This window comes from Macaca mulatta, chromosome 1, assembly GCF_049350105.2.
Source record: "Macaca mulatta isolate MMU2019108-1 chromosome 1, T2T-MMU8v2.0, whole genome shotgun sequence".
NCBI classification, from domain to species: Eukaryota; Metazoa; Chordata; class Mammalia; order Primates; family Cercopithecidae; genus Macaca; species Macaca mulatta.
The window spans coordinates 29566492-29590694 of record NC_133406.1 but is presented as its reverse complement, the minus strand read 5'-3'; the positions used below and the strand labels follow the sequence as shown (position 1 = coordinate 29590694).

At 38.4% G+C, this 24203-nt stretch overlaps 1 protein-coding gene across 6 annotated transcripts in view; it reads right to left on the bottom strand.

Moving 5' to 3' along the window:
- DNM3 (dynamin 3) overlaps positions 1–24203 on the bottom strand; it is a 563268-nt gene that overhangs the window by 318156 nt on the left and 220909 nt on the right. For all 6 annotated transcript variants that reach the window (XM_028850447.2, XM_077999966.1, XM_015124070.3 and 3 more), the window contains exons 11-13: positions 24108–24194; positions 11965–12035; positions 729–780 (exon numbers count right to left, since the gene is read on the bottom strand). In XM_028850447.2, the coding sequence (XP_028706280.1) occupies positions 729–780; positions 11965–12035; positions 24108–24194 (210 nt within the window). The remainder of the gene's footprint in view (positions 1–728; positions 781–11964; positions 12036–24107; positions 24195–24203) is intronic.

The window sequence follows — 24203 nt, the reverse complement described above, 5'->3', positions numbered from 1 at the left end:
AAAAAAATCTAGAGCAGAGGTTTCAATTTGTTCAATAATTGTACCTCTGAACGTTTTTTAAAAACTATAACACCATCATTGTTTTGACTTGAAAAGAAATAACAATGCAAATACTCATTATCACATAAAACATAAAAGACACAGCAAACTGTCGAGTTAATACAATCTCTGCAAAGCGCTATTAGTCTGAGACAGCTGGTCAGCCCAAAACACAAAAACTCAAAAGATCACATCTTCTTAGGAATTAACATCTTCATTAACCAACAAGAATTTAGTGTGGCAGAGATTAAATCCAACAACTGCCTTCTTCATGAGCTGTCCCTTCACTGATACCAAGCTGTGCAAATGTGTGAACTAGTTAGCAATCCCAGAAAGCTCATGCAACTACTCACCATATTTTAACCTTCAACTGACTCACAAACTCCATGTTAAATTAAACTTAGGGGTAATGTAAGCAAGCAAAATAGGACACGAGGAGTCAAATTTGAAATGCAGAGCAAGTAGCAGAAAAGTTATTTAAAATAAATCAATGTGGTTAACTGCATAAAATAGCCAAAAAATGCAATTCGCTCCAAAAATTTTTTAAAGCAAAAACAAATCAAAATGAAAAGCTGCATTTCAAGCAAAATTGGCACGTGATTAATTTGCATTAAAAAAATAGTCAATCAAGCGATTTAGTTCAAATTCTTTGGGACATGCATAGACTGATGCTCTTATGCAATTCCTACCTGATTTCCAATTGTGGTTTTCTTGTGAACCTGACTGCTCCTCTGCTGAGCACTGAGAAAAGCAAAGGAAAGCAGCACTGAAGAGACACATACAATTTTTTCCTGAACAAGTAACAAATACTAAAATATATACAGGCTTTAAAAAAAAAATCAGTGGAGGCAGACGTAATACTGAAATTCCAGGTCATTTTAATTCTAGAAGCAAAACCAACTCAATGGGACTCCTAATAGCACATAACTCCTAGTAGCACATAAACCAAAAATATAATAACATCATTGAAAGACAAGCTGCATTGCAGCATTAATAACATATGAGTTGACATATTTGCAATGTCCCACAGGTAGAGAGAAGAGTTGTAATGGAAATTAAGTTAATGCTTATTGAGTATATACCATGTTCTAAGTGCCTTATAGATATTAATCATTTTTATTCTCACAGCAACCCCATGAAGTAGTTACAATTATTCTTCTTGTTTTATAGATGAGGAGAGAAGCTAAGTGACTTTCCCAAAGTCACTCAGCTAATAAGCAGTAGTACCTAAGTAGTATGGCTCCACATCACAAACTCTTTGTGATATTATCCAGTCTCACTGCTTTGAATTCCAAGATATTCTGACAACTCCTTTAATGCATCTCTGGTTTGAATCTGCCATGTAGATCCAAACATGTATGAGTCCCAACTCTGGACTTATGCATGTTTTTAACAACTTAACATCGTCACTTGGGTATTTAATGGGCATATCATTCTTAATATTTCAAAACTGAACTCCTGAAATCCCCTTAAAATCTGCTTCACCCGCAGTCTTCCTTCCTCCTCTTAACTAGTGGCAATTCTATACCATATGTCCAAGAGCTTAGGCCAAAATCTTTGTTTCCTCTTTCTCTCACAACCCATATCCGGCCATCAGAAAATGCTGTCAACTACTTTCTTACAATACATTTAACATTTAGCCATCTTTTCATCACTTCCATTGGTCCCTCCTTGGTCCAAGACACTGCCATCCCTCATCTAGATTACTGTAATCATTTATTCTCTGGTCTCTGCTGCCACACTTGTCTCCCTGAAGTCTATTCTTAACAGACACCAGAGTGATACTTGTAGAAGGACTGTGTCACTCTTCTGCTCGAAACCCTGTACTGCATCAACACCATTCCACAAATGGTAAAAGCCAAAGTCCATACAAGGGTCTACAAGGCCCTACTCAAGCAATCCCCACCACTGGCTCTTTGACTCACCTCCTCCTACTCTTCTCCTCATTCCCTGAAGAGTTCCAGCCACACTGGCACTGGCTCTTTTTCAAACCCATCCACTGCACTCCCATTTAGAGCCTTCAGGAAAGCTAGCTCCCTAGGATTTGCTTCCCCCTTTCATCTGCATGGTTCCCAACATCTCCTTCAAGTCTTCATTCAAATCCATCTTTTCAGTAAGGACTACTCTGACCACCCTATTTATAACCCCATCCCTCCCTTCCTCCAAGACTGTCATCCCCTTTACCCTGTTTGATTTTTCTGTCTGGCATTTCTCACTTTCCAACACACTACACGGTGTATTTATTTATTTATTTATTTATTTATTTTGAGATGGGGTCTCGCTCTGTCGCCCAGGCTGGAGTGCAGTGGCGCGATCTTGGCTCACTGCAAGCTCCGCCTCCCAGGTTCACGCCATTCTCCTGCCTCAGCCTCCCGAGTAGCTGAGACTACAGGGGTCTGCCACCATGCCCGGCTAATTTTTTTGCATTTTTAGTGGAGACGGGGTTTCACTGAGTTAGCCGGGATGGTCTCAGTACACTACACGGTGTATTTATTTTTTGTGTTTCTCTGCCCCTTTCCATTAGATTGTAAGCTCCTCATGAGCAGGGGTTTGTGTCTGTTTTGTTCACTGCTATACCCCCAGGGCCTAGAAAGGACATGGGACCACATGCTTGGTTTCATGAAATATCTCTTGGATGAAAAGCCCAATGAGGTTGATGCCATTATAACCCTCATTTTAGACATAAGCACAGAGGGTTAAAAGCCAGACAGGACTCTACCACTTAACAACAGGGCCCACACATTTCATCACTAGGTTACTCTATCCCTCAAAAGGACAAAGGCTTTCTTTTGGTGGATCCATGAATAAACACCTATCAATATAAGAAACACAACTCATTTTGGTTATTCTGGGAAGGTCAGCAATACTCAGTATTCTTACAGGTTGTTTAATAATTTGTGGAAGCTGTTTTGGAGATCAATGAAATAGTGTAAAATAGAGAAAAGGGAGACCAAAGCCCTCAGTCAACTGTTTAAAGCAATGGGATGTTGTGCTGTAGTAGAAATCAACACCACACTTGGAACAGCTGATCCAAATAAGTTTTTAATAAACTCCTCTGATACATTTAAGCTGCTTTCCTTCACTCCAACTCATGAAAAAACACTGCTTTCAACTGAAGGTGGGCAGGGGGTGGGTGGTGAAAGTCCACACTGTATTTGGTTGCTAAAAATATTTTGTGTATGTATTTTTTTCCAATTTTAAATTTGCTAATTTCCACTTTTTCCTTCCTTGTTTTTTTTTTTTCTAGCTTTCTGTTAAATGGTTAATCCTCTTAATTACCATGAAATTATTTCCTCTTTAACCATTTATCTGAACAATCTAAATTTACATTATTCAGGTCTTGTAGGTCAGGCTGTGAAAGAGGTGACCAGGATCCAGTGTGCCCACACCGCCCTCTGGCCGCCCTCATGCCCTGGCACACAGAGTGTCTTGAGTAGCACTCTCCTAAGTGCTTCGGATCTCCTCCTTACTTTCTTTTTCCACATTAAATGTCACTTTTCCAGCACCCTCCAGGATTCCTGCTCTTCCAGGAATGCATGGGAAAACTACTACTATAATGAGATCATGACACCTTCATAGGTTATGTTTATCTCTTCCAAGCACCATAATTGTGTTTAAGGAGTAATGTTTTCACTAAAGCACTCACTAGTGGTGAAAACTTCCAAACTGTGATAGACCCACAGGTGCTTACTTTGAACAAATTATTGGGGACCCTAAAATTATGTATCAGTCACCTTCAAATCACTTAAGGGAAAAGAAGTTGAACATAAAGCAAAAGCCACAAAGATCGTTAATGACTCCTTTGCTACCTTAGGTGAAAAGTCTGATCAAAATGGACTTCAGTCACTTGGCCATAAAATGTGTATATATGTGTTACAAGGGAGACAGACAGAAACGGAGACAGAGAGAAGGGCTAGGGGACTAAACAAGCTGTTTCTTAAGTTCCTTTTAGGTCCAATATTCCTTGAGATGCAAAATTACTCTCAGAAGCTTATAAGCTACACTAGACAAAGACAATGTCCATTGACAGTTTCCATCTGTGAAATAATGCATATTTAGGATCTACCACTTGTAAGAATATGCCAAAGGAAAAGTAGATTTACTTTGTAAGCCAATCTCAAATATTAGAGTTAGAAAAAACATGAAGTTGCCTCTATTTTCCACCTAAAGAATATTCTTTTTGCAGCAATTGGCCCCATAAACTTAAACATTCTGTTGTTAATGATGTATTTAGCTACTTGAAGTTACTTCAAAAGCAATGAAATAAAAAAAAATAAGCTGCCTGCTTAGAATACATTCTTTATCATAATTCTTCTGTTTATTAATTGAACTGAGAGTATTTTAAAACATTTATTTAAAAATATGTTCCTGAAAAAACCTGTAAGGACTTGCAAATTAACTTGAGCCCTTGGACATGTTCTTGGATATAGTAACTTGACCAATTAACTCTGAAATATTATAAAACATACCTATGTATAGTGTTTTAGTTTAACATAAATCAAAAACTGTAGGGCACGAACTCTGTAGCAGATAAAAATATAAATAAGGTATGGTTCTTATAATCAAAAGCCTACAATTTGTCTGGTACAAGTAATGATATGCATACACAGAACAAGAATAACAAATAAAAAATAAAATCTATATTAATAAATATATGAGGATGTAATAGAAAGCAAAAAAGTGCTTCTGTTTTAAATGTGGGATATAATTACCCATATCTTCTTATATGTGTGTGTGTGCACGCACATTTGTTGTTGATCATATAAATTCCTACTGCACACAAGTCACTGTGGAAAGCCTTGCCAGAACACTAAAACATAGAACCAAACTTGTGTGTGCTGAGACATAATGATTCTAAAAATATATAACAAGAAGTTTAAACTTTTATAAAAATAAAAGTACATTAGAAGACAATCAGAGAACCCCTAATGTTATCTCTTGGCTCAAAACTTTTTTGCACAGTCTCTTCTATCCTTGTCTATGATGTGTGACCATGTAACAAATAAATCCTATACCAAAGTAATTTCTCTGAATGTTAAGGGACAAGAAATATAATTTCAGATGATATGATCTGAAATGTTTGCAGCAAACTTGAAAAGAAGATAAACTTTAATAAAGGAAGACAAATGACTACGTTCCAAGAGAAGAGACTGGTGTTAGCAAAGCCAGGAGGTAGAAAGATGAGGCATATAAGGAAGTTGTGGAGAGTAAAACTATTATGGTAGAATTATCCAATCATAGACTGGGGTTTGTAAGTGATCTTAAAAGCCATCTAGTACAATAATTGTATGTTGGGGCCAATTATGGAGAATTTGGCTGTTACTCTGAAGGCAGAAGAAAACATTCAATGTTTCTGTGCCAGCAAATGACAAGATCGGGGCGATGTTTTAGTACAAATTAGTTCCCTGAAGTGCATAATATTGACTCAAGCAGAGAAGATAGGAAGCAGCCAGCCCAGACCCCTCTCTCTGACTATTGGAGTCTGTCCAGTCTTAAAAGTCCAATCAACTTTCATGTCTGAATTATGCCTTTTTAGAAACCTCCAGTTATCTCTCCTTTTGATGCACTCTCAAAGCCTTGGTCTGTGCCTGTATTTTATAAACAAGATTGTGTTATAGTTGGGTCTCCAACAATTCCTGCTCCTTGAGAGCCAAGAGCATTAATCTTGGTATTTCTACCTCTCTCACCACTAACATTACCTAGCAGAGGGTTTATGGTAGTATCTTAAGAAATATTTATGGAATTCTCTTTTGACGCCAGGGTTATTTACAACCAGACTATCAATGTTCATCTGTACTAGGAAACCTAAATAATTTGAAGAAGCATATCATAGGCATGTGTTAAAGCAAAAGTATGGTACAGTTAGGGATCCCAAAGTGGCCAGACTGGCTGCAGCATGGAGTTAGGGAGTAGAGTATAAAGGAATAGTGACAATAGAACAGGCTTAAGAGGTAAGCAGGATACAGATTATAGAGAGCCTTGGAAATTACATTACTAAGTTTAGACTTTATTCTGAAAGTAACAGAGAATCTCAGAAGGAATGAGAAAGAGCATGACAGGGGACAGAGAGAATGTTGTAGTAATCCAGGTAAGAGAGGACTAACTTTAGTAGCAGCAATGATGATAGAAAGAAATAGATGAATTTTAAAAATATTATGGAGATAGAATCACATGAACTTGGTAAAGATGGATGGAGACAAAGATATGAGGGGAACAAGGAGCAAAGAATAGGACTGGGAGGTGCCATCCACAGAAAGTGGGAACAACATAGAAGTTATAAACTATAAGAGCAGATGAGGAGTTTAGTTTGGGACTAGAAGGTTGAGGCTTCTCTAGGATATATAAGTAGAGATGTCCAGTAGACATCTGAATATGGTACATAGTACAGTGAAAAGTCGTGAAATGAAGATCTAGATTTGGAGTCATCAGATAAAGTTGGCAACTAAAACCATTGGAGTGGGTAAGATCCATTAGGAAAGATGCAGTGAGTGAGAAAAGAAGGGGGTCTAGGGTGGAAATTGATTAAAGAACAGTTCTTAAGCCATGATCAGAAGATGAAGAGCTCCTAAAGACTGAGAAGTGGCTAGAGTGAAAAGAGGAAAACCAGGAGAGAGTGGGAGGTTATTGAAGCAAAGGAACAGATCTCTTCAACAAGGAGTGATTAACTGTGGTGTCAAATGAAAGGCTCAGAATTGTCCATTGGATTAACTGTTTTATCCCGGACAAAAACAGTCTCAGTGGAGAGGTGCGGTAGAAACTAGATTGCAGTGGACCGAAAAGTGAAAGGAAGATGAAAAAGAAGAATGGAGCACAGACTAAGGCCACTCAAAGAGGAAATGGAGAGTCCCTTTGAGATGTAGATCCCATGGCAAATGTCAGAGTATACCTCTACCTCTACCTCTACCCGCATTTCAACTGCTCAACAGCCACATACAGGTAGTAGCTTCTGTATTAAACAGCACAGATTATACAATAGTTCCATCATCTCAGAAACTTCTATTGTGCAACAGTGCTACAGAGTAAAAAAGTTCTTTTAGACTTGTTTAGCAGCAATTAAGAGGCCTCCTTGCTTTTTCTCTTAGTCACCACTAAGCTGTCAACAAAGTAGGACCCACAGTGAAGTTCCCAGAGCCAGCAGCCAGTCACTATACTGTAGGGCTTTACCGTCCAATGCAGTAGCTGGTGGCCAGATTAAAACTTTAATTAGAATGAATTATATTAAAAATTTATTTCCTTCATGGCACTACCCACATTTCAACTGCTCAATAGCTACATACAGCTAGTGGCTTCTGTATTGAACAGCACAGATTATACAACAGTTCCATCATCTCAGAAAGTTCTATTGTGCAATGATGCTATAGAGTAAAGCTCTTTTAGACTATTCTTTTATATTATGCAAGAAAGATTATGAACACTTCACAAGAGTCCCTAGAGTGTAACTTATCACAGGTTACACTGTGATAGTCCAGGTTCCATCCAATCAGACTGAAGCCAAAGGGAGAAGAAACAATGTTGTTTCTGGAAGTTTCTAAAAAGGCATAATTCAGACATGATCCTCCTCCAGGATCTTTAGTGAAGTCTCAGGCTAATTATTATGCAAGAAAATCTTACAGAACTTGGGAGCCTGTAAAAGAAGAATCACTTACCTCCTAACATTCATGTTAAGGATGAAGATGAAGTTTAAAATAACATATCTGAGGATGAAAGAGAAAACTGGAAGTCCACTTATTTTTAAAATGGTGCTTGGAACATTGGAATTTATAACTTATTTGAACAGGAGATATGAATGATGTCCTTTCAAGTTGCTCAATCCTGTATTTCTACTTGACAACAATTTCAGTAAGCAAGCAAGCATTTAATTCCTAAATTTGCATACAAGTCAAAAAAAGGATCTTTTTATATTCCAATACCTAAGTTTTGATTCCACAAGAGTGAGAACATTCTCATGTAAGATTAGGAACTAGAAATAGTATTATAATAGAATATAATTATGCATTAGGGAAAAATAAACTAAGAATGTAAAGGAAAAGACTAAGATTGCCCTGGAATTTAGTGGCAAGGTTCAAATGCACTGCCTTTAGTAAAACGGCAACAGAGGAATTCCAGAGGATCAGGAAAAAGATATAACGAATCTCACAACCCATAGAATTTTCATGGTGCTCAAATAACAAGAACAGAAATCTGCACACTGTATCATTTCAACTGTGAGAAAACAGGTGTTGAGACCTACTGAGCAGATTGAAAAACAAACAGACCTTGGTCTGCTGCTTGCGGTGTATAGAGATATTACTCTAACGGCACATATCTATAGTCCCTCTTTCTCTTTAACCATTGGACTGCATAAACCTAGTAACTCAGAAAGCAAATTGTGTCATGGAACAAATGAAGAAGAGCAGAGGAGTTTGAAATTTCACTTCCCAAAGCATTCCACTAACAAGCTTGCCTTTTTGTTCAAATGAGGATTACTGAGGACGAGGGGAAGTGAATGAAGGAATAATCGGGCCAGTTCTTATTTTCTTAAATAGCAAAAACTAGCTATATAATGTAAAAATATATGTAACTTAGGGTTTTTTTTTTAAAGAAGAGAATGACAAATTAAAACCCTTACGTCAGAAGAAAAATTGACGTTTTATTCTGAAATGCTTAACTTTCAGACTCAGAAACTATATTATAGTTGAAAGAGCATTTAGAAGCCAGGAAATTCCAAGGCAAGCCTAGAGCAGTGCTTATTTGGACACATTACACATGGTACATATTTTACAGGCCATGTCTAAAAAATAACTAGAAGATGGAAAAAAAAAAGTGTCACATATTAAACGTGGCAACATAAATTCTATAACAGAAAGAATTTTGAGATGTCCCGAATGCTACTCTGAAACTAAATATTTTATTAATCCAATTTTAGCAATCCATTTTCATTTTTTAAAAAATTAGAACAAAAAGTCATCCCAGTTGAAAAAAATTACATGTGTAAAGTACTATGTACATCACCATCCTATAAATCTGGGAGGCAGTTCCTTCTTTCTTGGCAACTCTCTAAAAATCTCATGAAACAAATGCTTGTTTTCTTCAACCCCAGACCTTAATTTTCTGTCTTTGGAACTTAAAAATACTTACATAATTGTCTTCAAATATGGCTTGACTTTTCTTCCTTGATGGAAACAGCATTCTTGCCAACTTTAAAATTTATAGCTACAGCCATATTTTCTTAATTTTTAAAAGCACAAAAAATACCACAACTCCTCAAAGTGATTTTGAAATGAACATTTCTTCATCTTCATAATCACCCCATGTCACCCCATGTCAATTCCAAGTCGACATACAAATGGAAAAGACATTTATCTCTGAGTCTCAGAGCAAAATATCACATTTAGAGATAATGATATTAGCAACTAAAAAACATTCCAGTGACAATCATACTTAAGTCACTATAACTTAATCACAAAGTAAAATGGTACATCTAGTAATCAAATGTGAGTGTATATGTGTGTGTGTGCATGCGTGCATGTGTGTTGAGAGACAGTGAGAGACAGGGAGGATCTCTCACTTTTATAGACTACACCACAGTTTTTTTTTTTTAAAGGATTTCCACATAACTTCATTAATTTGATCTTCTGACAATCCTGAAAGGTATACAAGACAAGGATTATTATTCCATTTGATACATCAGTAAACAGATAGAGAAAGACTAAGTGCCTTGCCAAAACCCAAAGCTCATCAGTGGCATATCCTGGAAAAATAACCTGGATTTTGACTCCCAGATCCGTTCTTTAAAGAAGGTTTAAGTGTGCAATTTAAATTAGATGACAAATGTGTAGAGTTGCTGGATTTCTAAAGCAGTTTTAACTATGCTTCTTTTTTCTCCTCAATATCATAAAGATTCATAGTCTATCTTACTGCTGGAAAAGTAGGACCAGACACCTGGATTACAGAGAGTCTACATCAAAAGATTGTGTCTGGAAGTCTTAAATTTGAAAAATCGCATGCCCTTGAAAACCTATAAATCAATATAATCAATATAAAACTGTAGTTCAACAGCTTCTAAGACAGCAAATATGGAAATTTATTAGAAAAGAAACTCTAGCTCATTTATCATAGAAAAAAAGTTTCAAGAAGATTATAAAGGTGAAATTTAAATTGAAGCATGGGTTACATAATATGTTTAAACTTGAACTTTTCTAAATGGATTATGCCTTTTTCTACATTTTCCCCCTCTAATTGTGGTACCACAACAAGGCAGCATCCTTTTCACTCTTAAGTTATTGTGTCAATTTTACCTCGGTATCTGCTACATTTTTGTAAGAACCTAACTGGCATTTGTAATCCATGAAAATCAACATTAAAGGCAGAATTCCTGTTATTTTAAATGTCTCAAGGATTTGTTTGTCTTTTAAACTCCTCAGAGAAGCAGTGAGGAAAATAAAGAATGTGTCAGTTTAAATTTTTACATGTGTGTCTCTATGTTTTTCAATTACTAGGCAAGCTCCTAAAAGGCAAAAAGTTCTTTTCTTTTTCTACATTCCGCCCCCCACCCACCATAGAAACTAGAGTAGAGCTTGGTACAGGCTCCCTAGAGTTCATTGACTGTGGAGGAAACCTGGAAAAAATTCTCAGATCCCCTTTCCAGACCGAGGGATAAGGATGCACGTTACAGTCTAGGTGAATCTGCAGAAGGAAGTGAACAGAGCACATGGTGAGAGTCATGGGCCTAAAAGAGAGGGGGGCAAGTCTGTGCAAAATTCTGGTGCAGCAAATACCTATCAAGAAGGGGTGTGGGCAGGGTGGCTGCAAAGACAACTAGACTAGGGCACATATTTATGGTTGGGTTCTAACAATATTACACATATGCCACAGACAGAAAATGGTGGAATAAATCTTATCTACCATTCACTAGTAATAGCCATTGGATGCAAAATATATTTACACAATTGGCTAGGACATCACAACCACAGCCAAGTTTAGGATGAGATAATTTTCTGTTGGATAATTGGGCCTGTTCTCCCTAAAATATGCCTATAAATTCCTCAGGCCACTGTTTTGTTTAGGTCACAGGGTCTGCATATCCATTTCTTCTAAGTCAGAATGTAATAAAACAAATTAATTTGACATTCTGCCATTTTTTTTTATTTGTCTCTGTTCTTGAATACTCAGTTTAAGTAAAAGTACATAGGCTCTTTTGTTTTACATTTTACATAAAATAAGCTATATTTTATACACAAAGTTGGAACCACTTAAATGCAAAAATATATTTTAGAGGTAGTATCAAGATTATTTAAATCAAATGAAAACGAGTTTCACTAATGGGCAGGAAAAGATAGTGCATTCAAGGTCTTAAAAATGTCACACAGTGAATAGCCAGTCCTGAGTAACTAACCATAATGTTTGCATGATAATGTATTTGAAAAATGGCAATATTTGTATACACACTTTATAGAAAATAAAATGTTCATCCCGACAGATTACATCTAATTTCACAAAGGAAAGTTAAAAAAAAAAAAAAAACAGGCCTCTAGATTCTGACTTAGAAAAGTTGAAATAGCTTGCATCCTGTAAATTACACGTGCTATTTCAAATTGATGTGAAAAACTGTTCCCCTCAAAATTTTAAACATGCATTAATTACTGTTTTTCTATAGGAGGTCAAGTACAAACTGCAGAACATCATCCAAAAATGATGAGATGATAAGTATGTAAGACATACATGACTTCATATGCTGCATAATAGAGCCAACTACTTTACTGAGAGAATACTAAATATCCCTGCCCTATGACCATGGAGCTCAGACTTCCTAAGTAGGTAAACTGAGAGTTAATCTTGGCACAGATTGTATTCTCAAAGGTGGTGAAACTGTAGTAAAAATTCACAATGTGTGTTTGAGACAAACCAACAGGAGGAATGCATGTGACAATCAAGTGTTTCACGTACTTTGCGAAGCCAATGAAGTCTTCATGGTTGGTGTTGATGTAAGAGACTTGAATGTCAATCAATAGCAATACCTATAAGTCAAAGAGAAACACTTCAGTGAAAGCCCATCTAAAAATTATCAAACATTAAATTCAGTAATTGCCCACCAAATAATTACCTTCATATAATTTTTTTAAGGATACTTCAATTAGAATGAAATGAACCTTAACTTTTCTTTATTAGACTCATAATTTTACACTCTAAATTCATAAGTTAAAAATCTACTCTAGAAAAGTAAATCTGAGTAGCACATAAAGAGAGTAGCATTATAACTTATAGGCATACACTATTTGCTACCTTAGTACAGAATCTAGAATTATTTGATTTCTCTAAAATGTAGGCATAGTGTTCAAAGGAAGGACAAGCACAAATAAGATGTGTGGCAGGAGGGCCCATGAGGGGTGCTCCGAGCTTACTCTTCCTGTAGACATCATATATTAGCTACAAATTTGTAATTCACCTCTTGTTTTCTCTCTCCTTTTCTATCTTTAGCAGCTTAAAGAACCATCTCAAGACGCTTTACACATTTCAGGAGAAGCATTTGATCAGCTAACTCAAAAAGTCAATATACAAATAAATCATTGAATCCAAACATCAATCAGAAGCTGGGCATAGTGGTGTGTGCCTATAGTCCCAGCTACTCTGGAGGTTGAGGTGAGAGAATCACTTGAGCCCGGGAGTTCAAAGCTGCAGTGAGTCATCATCAGGCCTGTGAACAGCCACTGCATTTCAGTCTGGACAACATAGCAAGACCCCATCTCATAACAATAATAATAATAATAATAATAATAATAGTAGTTGGTGGTTGGTAAGATGGCTGAATAGGAACAGCTCCAGTATGCAGCTCCCAGTGAGATCAACAGAAAAGCAGGTGATTTCTGTATTTCCAACTGAGGTACATGGCTCATCTCATTGGGACTGGTTAGACAGTGGGTATAGCCCATGGAGGATGAGCTGAAGCAGGGTGGGGCACTGCCTCACCCAGGAAACTTATGGGGTCAGCGAACTCCCTCCCCTAGCCAAGAGAAGCCATGACTCACTGTGCCTGCCATGAGGAACGGTACATTCTGGCCCAGATACTACACTTTTCCCATGGTCTTCTCAATCTGCAGACCAGGAGATTCCCTTGGGTACCTACATCACCAGGGCCTAGGGTTTTCAAGCACAAAACTGGGCAGCCATTTTGGTAGACACTGAGCTAGATGCAGAAGTTTTTTTTCCATACCCCAGTGGCACCTGGAATGCCAGCAAGATAGAACCGTTCACTCCCCTGGAAAGGGGGCTGAAGTCAAGGAGCTAAGTGGCCTAGGTCAGCGGATCCCACCCCCAAGAAGCCCAGCAAGCTAAGATCCACTGGCTTGAAATTCTCGCTGCCATCACAGCAGTCTGAAGACCTGGGACGCTACAGCTTGGTGGGGGGAGGGACATCCGCCATTACTGAGGCTTGAGTAGGCGGTTTTCCCATCACAGTGTAATCAAACCTGCTGGGAAGTTTGAACTGTGCAGAGCCAACCACAGCTCAACAAAGCTGCTGCAGTCAGACTGCCTCTCTAGATTCCTCCTCTCTGGGCAGGGCATCTCTGAAAGAAAGGCAGCAGCCCCAGCCAGGGGCTTATAGATAAAACCCCCATCTTCCTGGGACAGAGCACCTGGGGGAAGGGGTGGCTGTGGGTGCAGCTTCAGCAGACTTAAATGTTCCTGCATGCCAGCCCTGAAGAGAACGTCAGATCTCCCAGCACAGCGCCCAAGCTCTGCTAAAGGACAGACTGCCTCCTCAAGTGGGTCCCTGACTTCTGTGCCTCCTGACTGGCAGACACCTCCCAGCAGGGATCAACAGACACCTCATACAGGAGACCTCCAGCTGGCATCTGGTGGGAGCCCCTCTGGGACGAAGCTTCCAGAGGAAGGAACAGGCAGCAAGTTTTGCTGTTCTGCAGCCTCTGCTGGTGATACCCAGGCAAACAGGGTCTGGAGTGGACCTCCAGCAAACTCCAGCAGACCTGCAGCAGAGGGGCCTGCCTGTTAGAAGGAAAACTAACAAACAGAAAGGAATAGCATTAACATCAAAAAAAGGGTGTCCACACAGAAACCCCATCTGAAGGTTACCAACATCAAAGACCAAAGGTAGATAAATCCACAAAGATGAGGAAAAATCAGTGCAAAAAGACTGAAAATTCCAAAAACCAGAATGCCTCTTATCTTCCGAAGGATCACAACTCCTCTCCAGCAAGGAAACAACACTGGATAAATAATGAGTATGATGAATTGACAGAAGTAGGCTTCACAAGGTGGGTAATGACAAACTCCTCTGAGTTAAAGGAGCATGTTCTAACCCAGTGCAAGGAAGCTAACAATCTTGAAAAAATATTAGAGAAATTGCTAACTAGAATAACCAGTTTAGAGAAAAACATAAATGACCTGATGGAGCTGAGAAACAGCACGAGAACTTCGTGAAGCATACACAAGTATCGATAGACAAATCAACTAAGTGGAAAAAGGATATCAGAGATTGAAGATCAACTTAATGAAATAAAGTGTGAAAACAAAATTACAGAAAAAGGAATGAAAAGGAAAGAACAAAGCCTCCAAGAAATATGGGACTATGTGAAAAGACCAAACCTACGTTTGATTGGTGTACCTGAAAGTGACAGGGAGAATGGAACCAAGTTGGAAAACACTCTTCAGGATATTATCCAGGAGAACTACTCCAACTTAGCAAGACAGGCCACATTCAAATTCAGGAAATACAGAGAACACCACAAAGGTACTCCTCAAGAAGAGCAACCCCAAGACACATAATCATCAGATTCACCAACATTGAAATGAAGGAAAAAATGTTAAGGGCAGCAAGAGAGAAAGGCCAGGTTACCCACAAAGGGAAGCCCATCAGACTAACAGCGGAAATCTCTGCAGGAACTCTACAAGCCAGAAGAGAGGGAGAGCCAATATTCCACATTCTTAAATTTCAAACCAGAATTTCATATCCAGCCAAACTAAGCTTCATAAGTGAAGGAGAAATAAAATCCTTTACAGACTAGCAAAAGGTAGGAGATTTTGTCACTACCAGGTTTGCCTTACAAGAGCTCCTGAAGGAAGCACTAATTATGGAGAGGAAAAACCAGTACCAGCCACTGCAAAAACATACCAAATGGTGGAAAACATCAACACTATAAACACTATGAAGAAACTGCATCAACTAATGGGCAAAATAACCAGCTAGCATCATAATGACAAGATCAAATTCACACATAACAATATTAACCTTAATTGTAAATGGGCTAAATGCCCCCAATTAAAAGATACAGCCTGGCAAATTGAATAAAGAGTCAAGACCCATCAGTGTGCTGTATTCAGGAAACCCATCTCATGTGCAAAGACACACATAGGCTCAAAATAAAGGGATGAAGGAAGATTTACCAAGCAAATGGAAAGCAAAAAAAAAAAAAAAAAAAAAAAAAAAAAAAGCAGGGTTGCAATCCTAGTTACTGATAAAACCTGCTTTAAACCAACAAAGACCCAGCCCGGAGAGGTGGCTCATGCCTTTAATCCCAGCACTTTGGGAGGTGGAGCGGGGCAAATCACAAGGTTAGGAGATTCAGAACATCCTGGCTAACATGATGAAACCCTATCTCTATTAAAAATACAAAAAATTAGCCAGGTGTGATGGCGGGTGCCTGTAGTCCCAGCTACTCAGGAGGCTGAGGCAGGAGAATGGCATGGACCCAAGAGGAGCTTGCTGTGAGCCGAGATCGCACCACTGCACTCCAGCCTGGGTGACAGAGCAAGACTCCGTCTAAAACAACAACAACAACAACAACAACAAACCAACAAAGACCCCCAAAAAAAGAAGGGCATTACATAATGGTAAAGGGATCAATGCAACAAAAAGAGCTAACTATCCTAAATATATATGCGCCCAATAGAGGAGCATCCAGATTCATAATGCAAGTTCTTAGATACCTACAAAGAGATTTAGACTTTCACACAATAATACTGGGAGACTCTAGCACCCCACCGTTGATATTAGACAGATCAACAAGACAGAAGGTTAACACACATATCCAGGACTTAAACTCAGCTCTGTACCAAGCAGACCTAATAGACATCTACAGAACTCTCCATCCCAAATCAACAGAATATACATTCTTCTCAGCACCACATCACACTTATTCCAAAATTGACCACATAAATACACTCCTCAGCAAATGCAAAAGAATAGAAATCATAACAGTCTCTCAGACCACAGTGCAATCAAATTAGAACTCAGGATTAAGAAACTCAAAACCGCACAACTACATGGAAACTGAACAACCTGCTACTGAATGACTACTGGGTAAATAACAAAATTAAGGCAGAAAGAAATAAGTTCTTTGAAACCAATGAGAACGAAGACACAATGTACCAGAATCTCTGGACACAGTTAAACCAGTTCTTAGAGGGAAATTTATAGCACTAAATGCTGACAGGAGAAAGCAGGAAAGATCTAAAATCGACACCCTTATATCACAACTAAAAGAACAATAGAAGCAAGAGCAAACAAATGTAAAAGCTAACAGAAGACAAGAAATAACTAAGATCAGATCAGAACTGAAGGAGATAGAGATACAAAAACCCCTTCAAAAAAAATCAGTGAATCCAGGAGCTGTTTTTTTGAAAAGATTAACAAAATAGACAGACTGCTAGTCAGATTAGTAAAGAAGAAAAGAGAAAAATCAAATAGACACAATAGAAAATGATAAAGGGGATATCACCTTTGACAGCAAAGAAATACAAACTACCATCAGAGAATACTATAAACACCTCTACGCAAATAAACTAGAAAATCTAGAAAAGAATGGATAAATTCCTGGATACATACACCCTCCCAAAACTAAACCAGGACGAAGTCAAATCCCTGAATAGAGCAATAACAAGTTCTGAAATTGAGGCAGTAATTAACAGCCTACCAACCAAAAAATGCCGAGAACAAGCCACATTCACAGCTGAATTCTACGATAGGCACAAAGAGGAGCTGGTACCATTCCTTCTGAAACTATTCCAAACAATAGAAAAAAAGAGAATCCGCCCTAACTCATTTTATGATGCCAACATCATCCTGATACCAAAACCTGGCAGAGACACACACAAAAGAGAAAATTTCAGGCCAATATCCCGATGAACATCAATGTAAAAATCCTCAATAAAATACTGGCAAACCGAATCCAGCGGCGCATCAAAAAGCTTATCCACCACGATCAAGTCGGCTTCATCCCTGAGATTCAAGGCTTATTCAACATATGCAAATCAATAAATGTAATCCATCACATAAAGAGAACCAATGACATAAACCACATGATTATCTCAATAGATGGAAAAAAGCCTTCAATAAAATTCAACATTCCTTCATGCTAAAAACTCTCAATAAACTAGGTATTAATGGAACATATCTCAAAATAATAAGAGTTATTTATGACAGACTCACAGCCAATATCATACTGAATGGGCAAAACCTGGAAGCATTCCCTTTGCAAACTGGCACAAGACAAGGATCCCCTCTCTGCCCATTCCTATTCACCATAGTATTGGAAGTTTTGGCCAGGGCAATCAGGCAAGAGAAAGAAATAAAGCATATTTAAATAAAAAGAGAGGAAGTTAAATTGTCTCTGTTTGCAGATGACATGACTGTATATTTAGAAAACCCCATCATCTCAGCCTGAAATTTCCTTAAGCTGATAAGCAACTTCAGCAAAGTCTCAGGATACAATATCAATGTGCAAAAATCACAAGTATTCCTATACACCAATAAGAGACAAACAGAGAGTCAAATCATGAGTGAACTCCCATTCACAATTGCTACAAGGAGAATAAAATACCTAGGAATACAACTTACAAGGGATGTGAAGGATCTCTCCAAAGAGAACTACAAACCATTGCTCAAGAAAATAAAAGAGGACACAAACAATTGGAAAAAACATTCCTTGCTCAGGGATAGGAAGAATCAATATTGAGAAAATGGCAATACTGCCCAGAGTAATTTATAGGTTCAATGCTATCCCCATCAAGCTACCAATGACTTTCTTCATAGATTTAGAAAAAACTAGTTTAAATTTCATATGGAAACAAAAGTCTGTATAGCCAAGACAATCCTAAGCAAAAAGAAGAAAGCTGGAGGCATCACGCTGCCTGACTTCAAATTATACTACAAGGCTACAGTAACCAAAACAGCATGGTACTGGCACCAAAACAGATATATAGACCAATGGAACAGAACAGAGGCCTCAGAAATAATGCCACACATCTACAACCATCTGATCTTTGACAAATCTGACAAAAACAAGCAACGGGGAAAGGATTCCCTATTTAATAAATGGTGCTGGGAAAACCGGCTAGCCATAGCTAGACCCCTTCCTTACACCTTATACAAAAATTAACCCAAGATGGATTAAAAACTTAAACGTAACACCTAAAAGCATAAAAATCCTAGAAGAAAACCTAGGCAATACCATTCAGGACATAGGCATGGGCAAAGACTTCATGACGAAAATACCAAAAGCAATGGCAACAAAAGCCAAAATTGACATAGGATCTAATTAAACTAAAGAGCTTCTGCATAGCAAAAGAAACTATCATCAGAGTGAACAGGCAACCTACAGAATGGGAGAAAATTTTTGCAATCTACCCATCTGACAAAGGGCTAATATCCAGAATCTACAAAGTATGTATACAAGTATACAAGAAAAAGCAAAAAAAAAAAAAAAAAAAAATCAAAAAGTGGGCGAAGGATATGAACAGACACTTCTCAAAAGAAGACATTTATGCAGCCAAAAAACATATGAAAAAAATCTCATCATCACTGGTCTTTAAAGAAATGCAAATCAAAACCACAGCGAGATACCATCTCACACCAGTTAGAATAGAAATCATTAAAAAGTTAGGAAACAACAGATGCTGGAGAGGATGTGGAGAAATAGGAATGCTTTTACACTGTTGGTGGGAGTGTAAATTAGTTCATCCATTGTGGAAGACAGTGTGGCAATTCCTCAATGACTTAGAACCAGAAATACCATTTGACCCATCTATACCATCACTGGGTACATAACCAAAGGATTATACATTATTCTACTATAAAGACACATGCACACATATGTTTATTACAGCACTGTTCACAATAGCAAAGACTTGGAACCAACCCAAATGCCCATCAATGATACACTGGATAAAGAAAATGTGGCTCATATACAGCATGGAATACTATGCAGCCATAAAAAAGGATGAGTTCATGTCGTTTGCAGGAACATGGATGAAGCTGGAAACCATCATTCTCAGCAAAATATCACAAGGACACAAAACCAAATACTGCGTGTTCTCACTCATAAGTGCAAGTTGAACAATGAGAACACATGGACACAGGGAAGGGAGCATCACACACCAGGGCCTGTTGGGGGGTGAGGGGCTAGGGGAGGGAGAGCATTAGGAGAAATACCTAATGTACATGACAGGTTGATGGGTGCAGCTAACCACCATGGCACGCGTATACCTATGTAACAAACTTGCACATTCTGCACATGTATCCCAGATCTTAAAGTATAATAAATTTAAATAATAATAATAATAATAATGTCAGATCCCTGCTAAAATGTCACTCATCAGAGGGATCTTCCTGCCCATTCTATTTAAACTAGCACGCTGGTTACTCTCTATTGTGTTACCCTGCCTTCTTTTCTTTTGCAGCACTAACACTAGCTAACGTGGCAAGTTTTTACAAATTTCTTATATAGACCTCATCTGTTGTATCCACTGCTACGTCCCCAGTGCCTAGAACAGTGCCTGAAACATCATGAGAATTAAATGAAGATTTGTAATGGAGTAAACTGGATACATGTCCCAGGCAACATGAAAATATTCTAAATATAAGATACTTATAATCTCTAAGTCAGAGACTTGGGAGGTCCCTCTCTAGAAAATAGCATTCAATGGGGAGATGAGGAGGCTTCCTAAAGTGCTGGGATTACAGGCATGAGCCACCATGCCCAGCCAAGAACAGTTAACTTTCCAGGGAGTGATTTATTCCCATATATAGATATATAATTAGTATGTGGCCACTTGTTCTTGTTTTGTACTCAGTACCCAGTGCTATGGGCTTGGAGGCTTTGTTTTTGTGGCCAATCTCAACCAGTCATCTGACCAAATTCTGCTGAGAGTCACAAGGGGACCTGCCAAAAAGATTTAAAAGATCACTTCAAATCCCACTACCAAAAATAAAGCCAAGGGATGGGGGTTATTGGGTCAATAACATCATACTTGTATGAAAAAAATTCATATAGTCAGATAGAGTTTTGTTTCACATCTTGAAGAAAACTGAAACATTAGGAAGCGTGATCATTATTGGATTAGTTGTAGTTTTGCCTCTCTTCTCCCAACAATAAAGCCAGATTCTGTTAAATTGTATATTCCAAATCCATTTGGCCAAAAGCTTGTACCAACAAACTGTAATATTTGAACACAAATAAATTGTTGCCACTGTAAGGAGCAAAATATCTTCATAATCCTCAGCATCGCCAAAGGTTGTCCTGAATATCTTTTGGACATTCACACACATTAACTTGGACCGTAGTACAGGGAAAAAAAAAGTGGAAAAAAAATAAAAGCTATGGCTGTTCTCATTATATTCCTGGAAACTGGGAGTCTGTGTTCACTCTAGGAAAAGAGCCAGGTCGCATGTGGGGAATAAAAAGAAAAATAGTCCATTTTTTCTCCTCGTTTTTTCACTTTCTCAGAGTTTCTCACTGCCTTTTTCACCCACAGTTATTGAATATTTAGTTGAAGCAAAGTAAAGCTGCCCCGGTAGCAGGAGTTGCCCAGAAAGTCCACCGCTTCCACATGCAATGACACGTATGGAAGCACCGAGACTAACGGCTGGCACACTCAGACACTCAAAACACCTTTGTTTAAGAAAAAGCTACAGACAGATTTATGGCTTTCCATATTTTTAATTGTGAAGATTTTTTTCCCACAAAGCTTCCAGAGCAGAAGTTGGTAGTAACTCTACTTTTTAAAGAAAGAAAGAAAACGGCAAGAATGCCCCAGAGCTGTTCAGGCACGGAGGCCTGAGGATATGGGTCACTCTGTCTAACTGGATACTTTAAAAGTACCACATGGCCCCAGGCAGAGTAGAGTCTGGAATTCAAATGTGAGATCTATCCAGAATGACATGTCCACACTACCAAAACCAGGCACGTTTCTGCTATGCCACACAGGTCCATATATTAGAGGTGACCACTACTAGCTGTGACAGGAAGTTATCAAGTTATCAAGATGGACCAGACCATCTGAGATTGTGACTCAGTAGGGAGATGCCTGTCCCATCCCTTATGTCCCACTTGGGGAATAAATTAATCACTGTAACTGAGTTGCAGATTGAAAACAATTTCCCTTAAAATCAGAAAAGGCAATTCTTCCTCGAATCTATCACGTGCCATAGCTCTTTGGGAACAATAACAAAAACAAAAACAACTAAAATTAATTAAGAACTAAGAACTAAGACAGATAGATACATATGTATATTTTTTTATTATACTATAAGTTCTAGGGTACATGTGCACAATGTGCAGGTTTGTTACATATGTACACATATGTATATTAAGACAGGGTCTCGCTCTGTCACCTAGGCTGGAGTGCAGTGGCGCAACCATGGCTCACTGCAGCCTAAATCCCCGGGCTCACATGATCCTTCCACCTCAGCCTCTGAGTAGCTGTGACTACTGGTAGTGCAGGCCACTATGCCCAGCTAATTGTTTAATTTTTTGTAGAGACAGGGTTTCACCATGTTTCCCAGGCAGGTCTCGAACTCCTGACCTCAAGCAATCTGCCTGCTTGGCCTCCCAAAGTGCTGGGATTACAGGTGTGAGCCACTATGCCTGGTCTTGCATTTTGATTACTTCTTCCATCTTCACAAAATGGCTGTGAGTTAACTACCACTATTGTCTCACTTTAAGATGAGAAAATTGAAGTGTAAAGATGTCAAATAGGCCGGGCGCGGTGGCTCAAGCCTGTAATCCCAGCACTTTGGGAGGCCGAGACGGGCGGATCACGAGGTCAGGAGATCGAGACCATCCTGGCTAACACGGTGAAACCCCGTCTCTACTAAAAAATACAAAAAACTAGCCGGGCGAAGTGGCGGGCGCCTGTAGTCCCAGCTACTTGGGAGGCTGAGGCAGGAAATGGCGTGAACCCGGGAGGCGGAGCTTGCAGTGAGCTGAGATCCGGCCACTGCACTCCAGCCTGGGCGACAGAGCATGACTCCGTCTCAAAAAAAAAAAAAAAAAAAAAAAAAAAAAAAAAAAAAAAAAAGATGTCAAATAACTTGTCACAAGTTACACAAAATGTTAACAACAGAGCTTGAATTCAAAATCAGGTAGTCTGAGCCCAGAACCCACAATCTTAACAACATTGTGATGTTTGAACATGCCATTTTGCTAAAACAAAAACTCTGAAATATGAAGAAGCTAACAACTGACATAGATATGATTAGAAATATTTAAAATGGTTTAAATAATTATCCTATATTTTCTCCAATATTATTTTGACAGAGGATCCCAAAGAGTTAAGTAGGATTTATTATCATTTGAATATTATAGATGAAAGACACTAAATTAAAACAGTTAGCTTATTTACTTAAGGTCAAGAGTACAGCTGATTCCTAAGATTTTACGGTTTCTCAGCCCAGGAGGGGCCAAGACACCAGACATTAGGGAGAACCTCTGGCCCTGGGGCTCCATATCTGGCTCTAGGCTTGACTTCACTGACTCAGGAGTTAATACTGATTTGTTCATCTCAACTGAAACACAAAGCCTGTTTTCTCCTCTTTTGGCTATTTCAGCTATTCAAGAGTGTGAAAGTTGATAAACAAGTGAAAACTATAAATAGTGATTAACTTTCAAAACACAATGATAAAAAGTAGTGACAATGAATCCACAGTTCAAGCAGAGAAAAGGTGGATACTGGAATCACTCACGAATGTCCCAACCTGCTGGGTCTCCATCCCTCTGTCCCCTTTCTCCTCCACCTGCTTCTCTTCCTGACACACACGCTATGTGTTGTGTGTGTCTCTCCCTGTAGTTTGTTACTCTCTCTTTCATTTTGTCTTCTTCCTTTTCCCTATTTCTCCCTCACCTCCTTCCCACTCATTTGAGAATCACAAAATCCGGTAATACTAACTTACACAGGCTTTCAGAGAGCATATAGACCAATATATTAATGCTGTACATGAGAAAACAACAGTCCAAAGAAGTGATTTACACAAGAACATGATGTTATTTTGTGGAGAGCACATGGCCTAAGTCCAGTGTTCTCTCCACAACATCACACGTGCAGCTGTGTCATGGAATTCAAGGGTATGTAAAACCCTTTGTATTTCCTGTTACAATGTTTTATAAGTAACTAAGAAAAATCCATTTAAACGTAAGAAGATTTTTATTCTTTCCATGTAGTCCTTTATTTTTTAAATGGATTATTCTCACTTGAAAATAATCTTTCCAAATCACAGAGCTAGGATTAGAAAACAATTTCAGGGTCATTCTTACAAACCACAAACATTCATAAAATAGAAATGTTTAAAAGAGTAGTTCTCAATTTTTCTTTTCAATCATAGGTTATATGGATAAGCTGATGAAAAGCTAGGTCCACTGTCTCCTTAGAAAACAATAAAAACACTGAGCATTTTTGCATAATGTTTTAGGAGTTTGTGAATCTTCTGGAGCCCATCTGTGGGCCCATTAAAAGTTAAGAACTCCTGTCTTAAAGAGAAAATGTGGTATGTTTCTGGATTAGTGGTTTTCAAAGTAGGATATATGCATGATCCATGGAGTGCTGAGAAAAAAAAAATAACGAAACTCCTGTTACTGCTTTTGCATCTCATTCTTCTGAATGAAGTCTTTCTATTTGCTCATATTTTTAACATAAGTAAGATATGAATATAGTATGTGTATAATTCATAAATAAGTAAAAATAAATGTAGTTGTGTTCCACTATTTTTTTTTTCCTTTAAGCGACAGGCTGACTGTTGGGAACTACCAGACAACCTCGCAGAGACCTTGGACCTCCCACCAGGGAAGACCTCTCCTTACCTGGTCCTTTGTCTTCCCTTCTCGCTCACGAATGTGGTTAGCAACAATCCTTTCCGTCTCCTCGCAGAGCCTGGGGAAGTTTGCCAGCTGTCAAGA